General features: G+C 43.8%; 1 protein-coding gene and 1 pseudogene across 3 annotated transcripts in view; one reads left to right on the top strand and one right to left on the bottom strand.

Moving 5' to 3' along the window:
- Positions 1-3,287: 3,287 nt before the first annotated feature.
- On the bottom strand, positions 3,288-4,509 carry LOC102129613 (non-selective voltage-gated ion channel VDAC1-like; annotated as a pseudogene).
- An 8,237-nt stretch (positions 4,510-12,746) lies between these two features.
- DNHD1 (dynein heavy chain domain 1) overlaps positions 12,747-15,658 on the top strand; it is a 74,800-nt gene continuing 71,888 nt past the window's right edge. Inside the window, exons 1-4 of one of the 3 annotated variants that reach the window (XM_074014483.1) lie at positions 12,747-12,802; positions 13,085-13,167; positions 13,271-13,344; positions 13,624-14,461. In XM_074014483.1, coding sequence (XP_073870584.1) covers positions 13,281-13,344; positions 13,624-14,461 — 902 coding nt within the window. In that variant the 5' untranslated portion in view covers positions 12,747-12,802; positions 13,085-13,167; positions 13,271-13,280. Of the gene's footprint in view, positions 12,803-13,084; positions 13,345-13,623; positions 14,462-15,658 lie in introns of all 3 variants that reach the window. The other 2 variants (XM_074014485.1, XM_074014486.1) reach the window with 2 other exon arrangements.

Here is a 15,658-nt window from a genome sequence, read left to right as displayed (position 1 = left end):
CTCTTAATCCCTTTCTTAAAATGTCAATCTCTTGCCCTGGTTTTTTCCTGTTTCTAAAAATGTTTAATGTTCAGGAGAAAAACTTAATTCCTACCACTCTGCCTTCCATAACCTGGTCCTCAGGTCTTGCCATAAAGTGATAGCCATTGGCATAATGGGAACAATGTGATATTCCAAGCACAGCACTAAAGAATAGATGTTGACAAGTTTTATCATATTATCATAAACATAAACATTGGAGATACTTTGGTGTTCTTGCCATTGTGACTTCAGAACTGCCCACTCCTTTGCAAAGCCTCATTCTTTTGAGGCTGTTCATCCATACAACCTTCTCATTACTTGTCTACCACTCTCATTTAGTACTACTCTGCTGCTACTTTACTCTAAATAGCTAGCCCTTGGTCTTCCTATCCACTCCTTGATATTTTAACATTTACATAGACACTTTATTTGGTGTTTTGTCTCTTAGTTATTTGGCCCAATCTCTGATGATTTCCACTCTGTCTTGGCCACTCACTCCGTTTGTCATGTCTTGGCCATTATCATCACCACAAACTGCTCTATCTTCAAAATACTTGCACCTTATTTATTGACCATATTCCTTCCGCTTGGTTTATTGAACTATTCCATCATTCTCTGATTTCACTGCAACCAATGCTTCTACTTTGCATTAGTACCTTCCTTCTTTAGATTGCTGTATAGCTTAAACTAGTGGTTTTCGTGCAATAGGTAGAATTTCCTTGCCTTTCATCTCTTTTTGAACCCTTAAATAAAGTGAAACTTATCTGTGCCTGCATTTGGACAGCTAAATGCCACCCAAGGAAACAACTGTGGAGAAATTTATATCACTATGAATCCATGGTTATCAGCTTCAAATGTAGTCTCAGCCCCATAGTCCTAGATTTTTCTAGTCATTTTAACTTTTCCCTGCAATAACTATCTCAAACCAACATTCTTAAATCTCTTGTCACTCCCCCGCACCATTATCTTCACTTTATGCAAGTAACTGTTTCTTACCTCATAGACAAAAGTAGAAGGTATCGGTAATTCTCTCAACATCCTCCAACTTATTTACCCACACATATGCATCATTGTTTCTCTTGTCTAAACAAGGCAAGCATACCTCTGTCTAAGGCCAGTGCTTATTCCTGTTCTCAGAATCTTAGTCCTTCCCTCTTGGAGGATCTTTGACTTCCACTTTACTGAATTCTTCTCATCAGTGTTTAAACATGCTAAAGACTCCCCTGTTAATAAACCACTTCATATCTCATTTCCCCTCCAGTTACGCTTCCATCTTTTCTACTTTACAGTTAAACTTCTCAAAACAGATAGTTTGGGCCTCTCCATATTACGAGTCATTTTCCATTTGCATTCCTCAACCCAGTCCATTTTGACTTCTACAACCCTCATTCTATTGAAATGGTTCTTACCAAGGTCACCTTGGTGATCAACTTCCTGTCGGTGAATCCAGTGGTTATTTCCCAGTCCTCACTACCTCACTTTTCAGTAGCATTTGGTATAATTTTCTAGTTTCTTATCATTGATACGCTTCCACTGGTGTCTTACTGTACTGTCATGGTTTTACTACTACCTCTTTGACCACAGCTGCTTAGCCTCCTTTGCAGGCTCATCCTCCTCCCAGCCTTTAAATCTAAAAGTTTTTCTAGGTCCTGTTCTTCTCAGTCTAATTTTCCTAGGACAGTTTCTTCCCCACTCTGAACTTCAGTTACTGGTAACTTCCAGATCTCCTCCAAGCTGTTTGACATCTCCACTTAAGTATCTCAAAAACATCCCAAATTCAACATGTTTCCTAATAAACTATCCTATGCCTGGTACTCATCCAGTTGGAGAAGATAGAAGGCATTTCCCTTTTTCTCCTATCACTCAATTGCCAAATCTTACGAGTTTACATTTCTAAATATCCCTGGATTCTCACTACCTCTCTCCACCCTCACCGTAATCTCCCACCAGGATTACTGCAGTTGCTGCGCTTCCAGTACACACTTTGTATCCCTTCAATCTTTTCTTCACTCAAGCCATAAAATAAAAACTAATGCTTAATCTTTGTAATAGCTTCCCATTCTTAGGATAAAAACTGAGATTCTAAATATGACCTACAAAGGCCTGCATGATCCAGCCTCTGTCTACTTCCAGCTTTATCTTATCAGTAACAATGGACTGTCAATACTATTTGCTGAATTTATTCAAATCACACTTCACTCTTTCCTTCTGTGCTGTAGCCACACTGGCCTTCTTTCGCTTCCTCTAAATTGTCATATGCTGTTTCATCTCAAGGCCTTTGTATGTGCTGTTTCCTGGCTTACAATGCTTTCTGCCTTTATCTACTCATTCTTGAGATCCTAGTTACTATTTCCTCAGATAACTCTTCCCCAGACTCCAGCTCCCATAATTCCTCATGCTTTCGGTATATCACACTGTTTTCAATATATTTTTCAAATTTTACTTTGAATGATGTTAATTACAGCATTTGAAGGGGAGGATCTAAATTCACACAAAATGGAAGACTCTAAAATACACCCATTAAACTGCTAAAAAATAAATTGAGTGGTGAGAATACAACAGAAGTCCAATTTAGATTCTGAGTGTTATCACCATGTGATTCTTCCAAGCTTATATCTGGAACTCCTGGAAGCTATTTCATATTCTGGTGGAAGGGCACAAAACCACGGCATGAGAAGGAATTAAATCCTGAATTATTGGCTTCATCACATCTACCCTCTTTACCCCAGAATGGCACAAAACAAACAGTTACCACACCCTGCAGACATTTTGGTGTAAAAGAGGTGATGATTAACTGGGGTGGAAAGATCACGAAGATCTGTCTAAAAGAATCTCTTTCAAGTGAGTTTGCACCATCAAGCAACAAGCCTATCATTAATTAGGGTTAGGAAACCAAGGTTCAATTCTCAGGAAGTCACAATTTCATTCATTTACTCAATATGAATTTACAAAATGCCTACATATTACCAACTTCCACGTACAGTCATTTCTAGATAAAAAAGAAAACTGGCTTCTGAAGAGGGGCCACCAAGTTGCCTCTCCAAGTCTATAGCTGAAAGGACGTTTTTTGGAATTGAGTTTCTTCTCTATCTCTAAAAGGGTAACATTTTAAAACTGAATTATCTTTAGCCTGGAAATCTAACATACTTAGCCTGGAAGTCTAACATTTAGCAATGCTTGCATCCCAAGCATACAGTAAAAGATACACTAAATTCTAAAGGTAGCTCTGCTGCAAAATAATGTAAAAATAAATAATTGTACAGTATTTATGCTCGAAATTTCAGTTCCAGACCTAGTGTGTAACCACCGGCATTGTTATTCTTGCCATTCAGGACAGCTGACAGTGTCATATTGATACCTAGCTTTAGGGTCTCAGTGTATTCTAAACCTATTAGGCGAGAGTTGTTCACTTAGCCAAGAAGGAGGTGTCAGGGTTGATCAGATACTTGGGTATTCCAAAGTGAGTGTTTGTATTAGTCCGTTTTCACACTGCTGGTAAAGATATACCTGAGAATGGGTATTTTATAAAGAAAAAGATTTAATGGACTCACAGTTCCACGTGGCTGGAGAGGCCTCACCATTGTGGTGGAAGGTGAAAGTCACATCTTACATGGTGGTAGGCAGGAGAGAAAATGAGAGCCAAGTGAGAGGAGTTTCCCCTTATAAAACCATCAGATCTCGTGAGACATTCACTACCATGAGAACGGTATGGGGAAACTGCCCCCATGATTCAGTTATCTCCCACCAGGTCCCTCCCACAACACATGGGAATTATGGGAACCATAATTCAAGATTAGATTTGGGTGGGGACACAGACAAACTGTATCAGTGTTACTGTTTCCTGCTGTCCAGGTAAAATTGACAGTGATCTCCAACTTGTTATTTACCTTCTGGTAAATGGAGCCACCAAACTGTCCCATTTTCACATTAGTGTGAAGTTGGAGTTCATCAGACTTGTAGCCAACTGCAAAGTTGCTCTGGGTCACTCAGGATTTTGCAGCCTCAAAATTTATCTGGTAGCTAGCCAGCCACCCTTGTAACCCAGCACCAGAGCGCCCCAGATTGAAGGCCGAGTGATGTCAAAATCCAGGTTACAGTCCAGGTTGATGTGCTCCTGCTTGTACCTGGTGTTGATGTTAGCATTTTCCCCCAGTGTTAGGTGATAAGGATGAATCGAGGGTCAGCTTCAGTCTACTTGCAAGATGATCTTCCACAGTAATCTCAGTCCTAGTGTTGTGTGTTTCACTTCATAAACATCAGGCCATATTCAGTCCATCTGTACTTGGTCTCCAGACTGCCTGTCACTTTGGTGAATTTCAGTGTTGGTTGAGCCTAAGCTTACAAATTCCAATGCATTCTCAGATTTTGTTTTCAAATCAAGTTTTATTAGGCCATATCCATAGCCCTTGGTGAAGACATTCCTGGCAGATTTGCCAAGATTGGCATACTTGGGTGGCACAGTCATCTGCTCAGAGGTGGTGGTGGCAGGCTTGGCGGCAGCTATGACAGGGGCTTCATCGGGGAGGCATGGAGCAAAGCAAGCAGCCGACGTGTAGTGCTTTTAACGGTGTTTCATTATATACCTCATAAAGTCAGAGTCCATGACTGTATTGCTCACCATTGTATCCTTATCACAGTGCTTGGCATATAATGTGTGCTCAACAAATATTTGTTGAATGAACATCTTTGAATCTCCTCCCAGCTCAATTTACTATTAATATAACTAAGAGAAAGGCTTTTTATCAGAAGAGACAGAAGTGAACCTGCACATCTAACCTTTGATGTTATGTCAATGATTTAAAGATGTTTTACACCCAAAATCTCAGTAGGTGGTATCTTCTACACTTAATAAAGTCACAGATCAGTCAACATCTAAAAGACCCCATCTGGAGCAAATCACTCTGCCATTCTAGTTTCCATAGTTTCCACCTAATTTCTAAGTCCTATAGTTCTGCTTAAATATCTCTTGAACCCTTTTCCTTCTCTCCATCTTCATTGTTATTACCTTAACCAAAGTTTTATCAGCTCTTCTTTCTTTTTTTTTTTTAGGTGGAGTCTCGCTCTGCCCAGGCTAGTGTGCAATGATGCTATCTTAGCTCACTGCAACCTCTGCCTCGCCTTGCAAGTCTCCTGCCTCAGCCTCCCAAGCAGCTGGGATTACAGGTGCCCATCATCACACCCAGCTACTTTTTGTATTTTTAGTAGAGATGGGGTTTCACCATGTTAGTCAGGCTGGTCTCAAACTCCTGACCTCAGGTTATCCACCTGCCTCGGCTTCCCAAAGTGCTGGGATTACAGGTGTGAGCCACTGCGCCTGGCCCCTTAAAATTTTATCAGCTCTTACACAGATTACAGCAGCAGTCTCCTAACAGCTTTTGTTGTTGTTACACTTTAACATTTTTTTAATTTAATTTTTAAAAAAGGAGTCCCTCCAGCCTCCAGCACAGAGACACAGGCTCAACAGAGTGCTTCCTAATAGCTTTTTGTCTTGAGTCTGGACCCCTTTTGATTAGTTAGGAATTAGCTTAGTTACATGTAATAGAGATTCTGTTTTTCCTTTTCTGGGTATGCCCCACATTCATCATATATTCACATATTCCACAGATATTTGAGTGACTGGTTTTACCAATTTTAGCATAAGCCCTGCAGCTACAGAACTGAACAAGAACATTCAATCCGTGTTCTCTTGGAACTTAACGTAGTTATGTGAAGGTTAATATAGGACCAGTAATCGCAACTGTGATGAATGTTATAAAGAAGAAATGTATCTTGTAATGGAAACATACAGTAGTGCAAACTTTTTCTGTTTGAGGGATGAAGGAGAGCTTCACTGGAAGTGATTTTGAAGCTGAAACCCAAAGGATGAATTAAAATTAACCAGACAGGCCTGTCATGGTGACTCACACCTATAATCCCAGCACTTTGGGAGGCCAAGGCGGGAGGATTGCTTGAGCCCAGGAGTTTGAGAGCAGCCTGGGGAACATAGTGAGACCCCATATCTACAAAAAAAAAAAAAAAAAAAAATTACAAAACCCAAAATATACTGGGCATGGTGGCACATGCCTCTAGTCCCAGCTGCTTAGGAGACTGAGGTGTGAGGGTTGTTTGACCTCGGGAGATTTGAGGCTACAGTGAGCCGTGGTCACCTCACTGCCCTCCAGCCTGGGTGGCAGAGCAAGACCCTGTCTCAAAATAATAAAACAAACCAGACAAAAGACAGGGAGAAGGTCTGTCCTCCTTTCCTTCAAGTCTTTGCTCAGATGTCACCTTTTTTTTAAGGCTTACTCTGATTATCCTATTTAAATGGTAGCCCATACTCTCCTTAGACATTCCTGATTCCCTTTGCTTTGTTTTTTTCCATAGCATATATCACTTCTCACATGCTATGTAAGTTTATTCATTTTATTCTTTTTTTTTTTTTTTTTTTTTTTTTTGAGATGAAGTCTCGCTCTGTTGCCCAGACTGGAGTACAGTGGCTTGATCTCGGCTCACTACAACCTCCATCTCCCAGGTTCAAGCGATTCTCCTGCCTTAGCCTCCCAAGTAGCTGGGACTACAGGCACCCATCACCACACCCAGCTAGTTTTTTGTATTTTTAGCAGAGATGAGGTTTCACCGTGTTAGCCAGAATGGTCTCAATCTCCTGACCTTGTGATCTGCCTGCCTCAGCCTTCCAAAGTATCATTTTATTCTTTATTATCTGTCTCTCCCACTGGAATGTAAGCTCTGTAACTCAGGAATTTTTGTCACTGTTTCTGTTTTGTACACTGATATAACTGAACATTGTTTTGTACACTGATACAACCAAACACTGAAAACAGTGCCTGATGCAGTTGACACTTAGTAAATATTTGTTGAGTGAAAGGAAGCAAGAAAGAATAGTCCCAGAACAAATGTATAGAACTTGCCTTTAGAGAGAGAAAGAGCATCTCTAATTGGTAACAGGAAGGAGGGAGGAATGGATAAGAGCAGATCTAAATGTTTTTAAAATTTGGCATTTGGAGATTGCGAGAATTCCTTTTATTTTATTTATTTTATTTTATCTTATTTTATTTTATTTTATTTTATTTTATTTTAAGACAGAATCTCACTCTGTCGCCCAGGCTGGAGCGCAGTGGCGCCATCTCTGCTCACTGCAAGCTCCGCCTCCCAGGTTCACACCATTCTCCTGCCTCAGCCTCCTGAGTAGCTAGAACTACAGGCACCGGCCACCATGCCCGGCTAATTTTTTGTATTTTTAGTAGAGATGGGGTTTCACTGTGTTAGCCAGGATGGTCTCAATCTCCTGACTTCATGATCCGCCTGCCTCGGCCTCCCAAAGTGCTGGGATTACAGGTGTGAGCCACCACACCCGGCCCTGAGAATTCCTTTTAAATAGCATGTGATGGTTAGTTTTGTGTGTCAACTTGGCTAGGCTATAGTACCCAGTTATTTAATCAAACACTAATTTGGGTGTTACTGTGAAGGCATTTTTATAGGTATGGCTAACATCTACACTTAGTTGACTTTAAATAAAGGAGATTACTCTGGATAATGTGGGTCAGTTGAAAGCCTTCAGAGTAAAACTGAGGTTTCCCAGAGAAGAAGAAATTCTGCCTCAAGACTCCAGCATCAGGCCAGGTGCAGTGGTTCACACTTGTAATCCGAATGCTTTGGGAGACCAAGATGGAAAGATTGCTTGAGTTCAGGAGTTCAACGTTTCACTGAGCTATGATCTGCACTCCAGCCTGGGCAACAGAGTGAGGTTTTGTCTCTAAAAAAGTAAAAATTTAAAAAAATTAAGAGGAAACAATAAGGCTGCATCATTAACTTCTGCATGAGTTTCTATCATGCCAGCCTGCCCTACAGATTTTGGACACTTACCAGCCCCCACACATGTGTTAGCCAATTTCTTAAAATATATCTCTTTATATGAATGCATATTATTGATTCTGCTTCTCTGGAGAATGCTGATTGATAATACAGCATCTCCTTTTTTCAAATAGAAGATAAAGTCATCATCTGAGAATAAAGCAGAAGGAAATGGAAGATGAGAGAGTACAAGAGGTTTGAAATACTCATTGCCCAGAATGGAGGAGTGAACTGACAAAAGAAACAGAGTTTTAGGCAGTGTTGAGGGTTCAGCAGAGCTTACGGAACAGAAATCCTTTCTGTCTTTGTCTGAAGAGCTTTGATTTTGTTTTGTTGTTGTTGTTTTTGTTTTTTGAGACAGGGTCTTGCTCTGTCGCTCAGGCTGGAGTGCAGTGGTGTGATCACGGCTCACTGCAGCTTTAACCTCCTGGGCTCAAGTGATCCTTCTACCTCAGTCTCCCAAAGTTTTGGGATTACAGGAATGAGCCACTGCACCCACCTTTTTCTTGTTTCAGGCCTATTGTGACTCAGGTACTCCTCCTTGCCCTTTTATGAAAGAATTGTCCATGCTCTTTATTCATGCCCTCACTGAATCCTTTGTCTTGTTCACGGTTATGTCAAAATGAATAACAATCAAACACTTAACAATTATATCAAATGTCAACTACTTACCAGGCTCTATTCTAAAGCATTTTGTGTGCATTAATTCACTTAATCCTCACAACAATACTATAAGGTAGACATTATTATCTTCATTTTCAAAAAGTGAAACTGAGGTAAAATATCCCATGACTACTAAGTGATGAAGTTAGGATTTCAATCCAGGCAGTCTGATTCCAGAGCCTATCTTCTTACTCACAAATGAAGATTGTTATACATTCATGTATTTTTTTCCACGAATATTTTCTGATCACGTACTCATGGTGCCTAGTATAGGAGCTGGGGATAGAGTAGGCAGCAATCAGAATCTCTGCTACCATGGAGCTTATGTTTCTAGTTAGGGGAAATAGGAAATAAATAAGTGTTTATATGAAATGGTAATAAGTGCTATGGAGAGAAGTAATGCAGATAAAGAGGATAAGAATGTTGGGGAGAGAGTTGCTATTTTCTATTGGGCAGTTAGGGAAGAACTCACTAATAAGGTGACATTTGAGCAGAGAATTAAAATGAAAGAGTAAGCCTTGAGAGCATCTTGAAGAAGTGTTCACTCTTCTACTGTTCAACTAGTTGTGTAAGCCACTAGTGGTCCCCTAGTATCCACTGTCTCCCTCTTTCTTTACGAAAAGAACCTCTAAATTTTCTTTTGGCATATGACCACTGAAAATAAAGATTAGATTTTGTAGCTTTCCTTACAGCTAGGTTTGGTCATGTGATTGATGTATGCAGTTGCCAGGCTGTGCCCTTAAAAGAAAGGGTATGCCTTCTCCTTTCCTTTTCCCTCCATCTCACTAGTTGGGATGGGACCCGGCACATGGTGGTAAATTACTTTGGACCTTAAAGATGAGAACTACTTCCTTCGAGAAGGCAGAACAACTAAAGGCTACCATGGTAGCCTCAGAGTATTTATATTTGGATGGTTATATGAGAGAAAAAACCTATCATGTTTAAGCCATGATATTTTGGGTCTTTTTATTACAGCATTTGTGTGGTAGGTAGAAGTTTTAGATCGGGGTCCCCAACCCCCAGGCCACAGACTGGTACCAGTCATGGCCTGTTTGGAACCAGGCTACATAGCAGGAGGTGAGTGGTGGGTGAGCGAATGAAGCTTCATCTGTATTTACAGCCACTCTCCATCACTCACATTATTACCTGAGCTCTGCCTCTTGTCAGATCAGTGGTGGCATTAGATTCTCATAGGAGCATGAACCCTATTGTGAATGGCACATGCTAGGTGGCATGCTCCTTATGAGAATCTAATGCCTGATGATCTGTCACTGTCTCCCATCACCTCCAGATGGGATTATCTAGTTGCAGGAAAACAAGCTCAGGGCTCCCAATGATTCTATATTATGGTGAGTTGTATAATTATTATATATTACAATGCAATAATAAAATAAGTAAAGCTCACAATAAATGTAATGCATTTGAATCATCCCAAAACCATTAACCCCTCCCCTGGTCCGTGGAAAAATTGTCTTCCACTACACTGGTCCATGGTGCCAAAAAGGTTGGGGACCACTGTCTCTGAGATTTCCTGCTCTCTAGTATATATCTCCCTAGTATATCCTGCATATTCCATGGGACTGTGAATATGACAAATTTTACTTACATGATTAGATTATAATATATGGCATAGTTGACTGTAAGAGCGATTGTCTGGGTGGGCCTGATCTAATCACATGAGCCACATGAGCCCTTTAAAAGCAGAGTGTTTTCTTTATGGTTACAGAAGGGGACATCAGAAAAGTGTGAAGCATAAGAAGGGTTTGAGGCACTATTGTTGGCTTGAAAATGGAGGAACCACATGTCAAGGAAGACAGGTGGCCCCTAGGACCTGAGAGTGGCTCCTGGCTAATGGCCATGAAGAAAACAGGGACATCAGTCTTACAACTGCAAGGAACCGAATCTTGCCAACAACCATAAGAGCTTGGAAGTGGATACCCCCATGCCCCCCACCCGCTAGAGCCACCAGATGAGTAGCCCGGTCAACATCTTGACTTCAGGCTTATGATACCCTGAGCAGAGAATCCAGTCAAGTCATGCTGGACATCTGATCTACAGAACTGTGAGATACTAAGTAGCTGTTGTTTTTAAGCTGCTTAGTTTGTTATAACTTGTTACGCAGCTCCAGAAAGCTTGTGTATTAGTGAGGGTTCTCCAGAGAAACAGAACTGATAGGCTGAGAAGTCCCACAATCTGCTGTCTACAAACTAGAGAACCAGGAAATCTGGTGGTGTAATTCAGTCCAAGTTTGAAGGCCTGAGAAGCAGGAGCACTGATGTCCACGGACTGAAGATGAATGTCTCAGCTAAAACAGCAAATCCACCAGCTGTCTGTTTAAATTCTGTTTAGGCAACAGATTGTACAATGTCCATCCACATTGGTGAGGATGATCTTTACTTAGTCTACCTATTCAAATACTAATCTCTTCCAGGAATACCCTCAAAGACACACCCAGAAATAATGCTTTACCAGCTATCTGAGCATCTCTTAGCTCAGTCAAGTTGACAAATAAAATGAACCATCACAGCCAAGCATGATAGCTTGCACCTGTAATCCCAGCACTTTAGGGGGCTGAGGTGGGAGGATTGCTAGAGGCCAGGGCTCGAGACCAGCCTGGGCAACATAGAGACATTTTCTGTCTCCACAAAAAAATAACAATCATAACTTGTGTATCTCCAAACTGATACATAAGCAGACAGCACAGCATGTGTGTAGTCTGTGAGGTGGGAGTATGTCTGGTGTGATGCAGGCACAGCGGTAGTAGAGTGTGAATATGGAAAGAGAAGGCTATAGAGGTAGCAGGCAGTTATCAGCAATTTGTAGGCCATGATAGGACTTTGGCCTTCAGTTGAAGGAATTAGATAAGGGGGCATTAGTGAGCTTTGAGCAGAGGAGTCATAGGATCGGCCTATATTTGAAAAGGATCACTGGCTGCTCTAAAAAGAATAGATTATAGGGGCAATGATGAGAAGCATGAGAAGGGTTTGAGGCAAGGAGAACAGTTCGAAGGCTGTGGAAAACCCAGGTGAGAAATGATAGCAGCATAGACCAAGGTTGTCATACTTAAGATGGTGGGAAATAGTTGGATTCTGGATATATTCCGAAGGTACAACCAACAGAATTTCCTGAAGGATTACTTATGGAGAGAGAGAGAGAGAGAGAGAGAGAGAGAGAAAGAGGGGTAGAGAAGGGGTTTGGAAGAGGTCTCAAAGCTGACTCCAGGGTTTTGATGTAAGAAACCAGAAAGGATGGATTTGCCATTGACTGAGGTGGGAAAGACAGTGAAAGAAGCAGCGTTTCTTTGGTGGGGAGAGGGTGGTTAGGAGCCTGCTTTTGGACATTTGAAGTTTGAGATACCTATAAGCTCTCCAAGTGGAGACATTAAGTAGGCAGTTGGATATACTAATCTGGATTTCAGAGGAGAGGTGGGGCTGAATTTGTTTTTTTTATTTTAATCATTCACTTTTTTTTTTTTTTTTTTTTTTTTTTTTGAGACGGAGTCTTACTCAGTCGCTCAGGCTGGAGTGCAGTGGGGCGATCTCACCTTCCGGGTTCACGCCATTCTCCTGCCTCAGCCTCCCGGAGTAACTGGGACTATAGGTGCCCGCCACCACGCCCGGCTAATTTTTTTGTATTTTTAGTGGAGACGGGGTTTCACCGTGTTAGCCAGGATGGTCTCGATCTCCTGACCTCGTGATCCACCCGCCTCGGCCTCCCAAAGTGCTGGGATTACAGGTGTGAGCCACCGCGCCCGGCCTCATTCAACTTAATTTTTAAAAATCAGCCCCTACATAAGCTCTCCCCCCAAAAATCCCTCCCCCCGTGCCAAATAGATGTTGAACTCCTTGAGATCAAGGATTTTGTTTTATTCGGGCTTCTTGTGGGGAGGTGGGATAGGGTAGATGGATACGTTGGGGGTGGGGATGGGGAAGTACCAAAGACATACCAAAGACCTGGCACTAGTTTAGACACTGTATGGATATAAACACCTGCTTACGACACCCTCTGGATTGCTAGTCTCCTGAGTCAATTGTGCTGCACGTTCAGACCCGGCCTGGTCCCCTGCAGGTCCCTGTCCCAGGCAAGCCTCAGCCCACAGGTTCGGCCTGGTTCGGCCCCTCCTGGCTCGGGCTCTCCCCTCTCGGCCCCGCCCATATCGGACCCTGGCCCCTCCTCTTTCTGGCTCCCCCGGATGCTCCTGGTAAAGACTCAGTCCTTCTGGGATCTTGTAACGGTTCTAACTGCTGGGTGCGGGTGGAGCTGCGGGGTGAGTCCTCGGCTCGGGATCCGTTTCTCTTTGTTCCCCAGGACCCGCTCTCGCCCCTGCGCTCAGGACCCCCTCCCACAGAGTCCGCCTCCTCTTCCCCGCGTTCCCAGCCCCCCTCCTTTGCCCCTTCTTAACGTCTTCCCCTACCCGCATCCTGACCGTCATTTGCCTTGCCTGCTCCTTGGCTTTCTGTCTTCACGACCTCCTTAGCCTGTGGGCGAAGACGTCATGGGACTGGGGCTTTGCTGCCTCTGAGTGACGACCTGTTAACCCGTTTTTCAGGCGATCGCCAGCTGGAGTGCAGATTTCCTGCTGTGACTGAGGTTCAGAGTGAGCTCTGTGGGTGTGTCAGTTTGCCTTTTCAGGTGATTGCACGTGTGTGTGCCAGTCTCTCCGTGTATGGGTGGCTATGATTAGGGTGAGCCTCGGACTGGAACTCAAGTCTAAGTTCATTCACTGCTTCAGCAGGCACTCTTCCATGAAACCTCATCAGAAGATCGGGCTCTCTTCCCTTGCCTTGCCTCCTAAATCCCCTAGGCCAGGTGAGGGGGACAGGGTATTGGGAGGTAAGAAGGAACTCTTCTGCCAGGAGGGCTCTCACCTCTTTCTTAGGCCTGCTCCTTACCAGAGTCTTTGGGGAAGCAGTAGGGAGGGCCTGAGGGTCTCAGGAAAGGCTCTCTGCTGGTCTGGCTCTGCTCTGTAGCTCCATCTATTTCCCTGTCCCAGGTCTTTTCTTCCTCCTAACCCCATTGACTCTGACCATCCCCTGCCCAGAACCTGAGGTCCCTTCTCTGGCCCCTCTCCTGGGCTGGCCCATACAGGTGAGGCCCGGCATCTGGCATCCTGGAACTGGCAGTTGGAGCCTGAGCTGTGGGCAAGGTCACTTCGGCAGCAGTTGAATGCCCAGCTCCTCATGGTCCCAGAGGAGAAGAGGGTAGGTTTGTCTTCTGATGAGACATCATCTGATGCCCTTAAGTCTTGGCACTCCATATGTGTCTTGGACAGCAAAGAAGAGCCCTTGGCCTGTCAGCAGAAACAGAGGCAGTTCGTGAAGCCAGCGACTGAGTCAGAGCAGCCCACAGTGCTGGAACTCCTGCTAGCTGAGCTCCGAACTCTGTTCTCAGCTGTGTTGCAGGACAGTAGCCCTGCAGCTTGGCGCTATCTGCATGCAGTACTGGGTCTGCTGCCTCCATATCGTGAGTTGCTAGTTGGCCACCTTGATTTGCTGCCCTTCCTGGAGCAGCTGTACTGCTGGGCACCCTGGGTCCAAACCCACCTCCATCTGGACCTTCTAGGTGCCATTAACCAGGCCTTTCCTCCAGACAGCTCTTTGTTAGACAGTGCTTCCCATGCTGACTGCTGTCCCCAGAAGCAGAGGCTCCATCACAGGCCCCCATGCCCAGCTTGCCCTTTTGTGCAGGCCCGGTGGAGTAGGCAGCAAGTAAAGGAGGAGCTGGCCACCTGGCTGCGACCATTGACACTACCCGAGCTACAGCGCTGCCTGGGCATTGTTGGTGCTCAGGTGGCCCTAGAAGAGGCTGTGTGGCTGGATGGACTTAGTCTCCTTCCCTTGGCACTGGCAACGGACATCCCTGTACAGTATGAAAGCAGTGACACTGACAATGCAGAGGAGGAGCCTGTTGGAAGAAAAGAGACCAGGTAAGTGAGGGACTCAGTCTAGGGCTTTGAGCAGAGGAGAAAAAGGAGCTGTTTTATGGGTGCCTGTAGGGTCACTTGGAAATTTAGATCCAGCTCTCTGTTGATCATAGGGGATTAACCCAACTCCACGCAAAGCTAGTGTGAGGCTACTTTCCTCTTCCTTTTTCTCTGCAAAATAAACCCAGTGGTGTTAGTGTTAATCCCCATGGAGAAATACAGAAATTAATGAAAATCAGAAGTCAGCTATGAGGCAGCCAAAGCTTTAGAATAACAGCTTCACTTTTCAGTTTCCAGGCTTCTTTCTTAGATGATGCCAGAAGTCTCCTTAATTCTTTTTCTGTAATTCATTCATAATCACTTAACATTGCCCAGGCCTACCGTGAGTTGATTCCTGGATGCTGGGTCTTTCCCTCAAGGTACCCCTAGGGAATGCATGTCTGACTGTCCTTACCACATGTATGTGAGTTAAAACAGCTCCAAGGCAGAGTGGAGTTGGCAGCACTACTGGATAGAATTTCATTTTGACCCTTCCAGAGTCTTCTTGTCCTGCCAATGTGGGCACCCTGGTGCCTTGACTGATATTTTTTTCTTTTGTTTCTTTTTTTTTGAGATGGAGTCTCACTCTGTTGCCCAGGCTGGTGTGCAATGGTGTGGTCTCGGCTCACCGCAACCTCCGCCTCCCGGGTTCAAGTGATTCTCCTGCCTCAGCCTCCTGAGTAGCTGGGACTACAGGCATGTGCCACCATACTCAGCTAATTTTTGTATTTTTAGTAGAGACGGAGTTTCACTATGTTGGCCAGGCTGGTCTCAAATTCCTGACCTCATAATCCGCCCACCTCTGCCTCCCAAAGTGCTGGGATTACAGGCGTAAGTCACTGCGCCCAGCCCTGTTTTTTTCTTTTTAAAAATATCTGGCTGGCAGAGCTCTCTACAGGATTTCAGAATGCTTACAGAGACCTTCTCTTCTCAGCGTTCTTTAACTGTAGATATTTTTTTTTTTTTGAAACAGTCTCACTCTGTCGCCCAGGCTAGAGTGCAGTGGCCTGATCTTGGCTCACTGCAACCTCTGCCTCACAGGTTCAAGTGATTCTTTTGCCTCAGCCTCCCGAGTAGCTGGGATTACAGGCTCATGCCACCATGCCCGGCTAATTTTTGTATTTTGGGTAGAGACAGTGTTTCGCCATGTTGGCCAGGCTA

This window comes from Macaca fascicularis, chromosome 14, assembly GCF_037993035.2.
Source record: "Macaca fascicularis isolate 582-1 chromosome 14, T2T-MFA8v1.1".
NCBI lineage: Eukaryota > Metazoa > Chordata > Mammalia > Primates > Cercopithecidae > Macaca > Macaca fascicularis.
The sequence above is the reverse complement of the archived record's forward strand: the minus strand, read 5'-3'. Positions and strand labels throughout refer to the sequence as shown.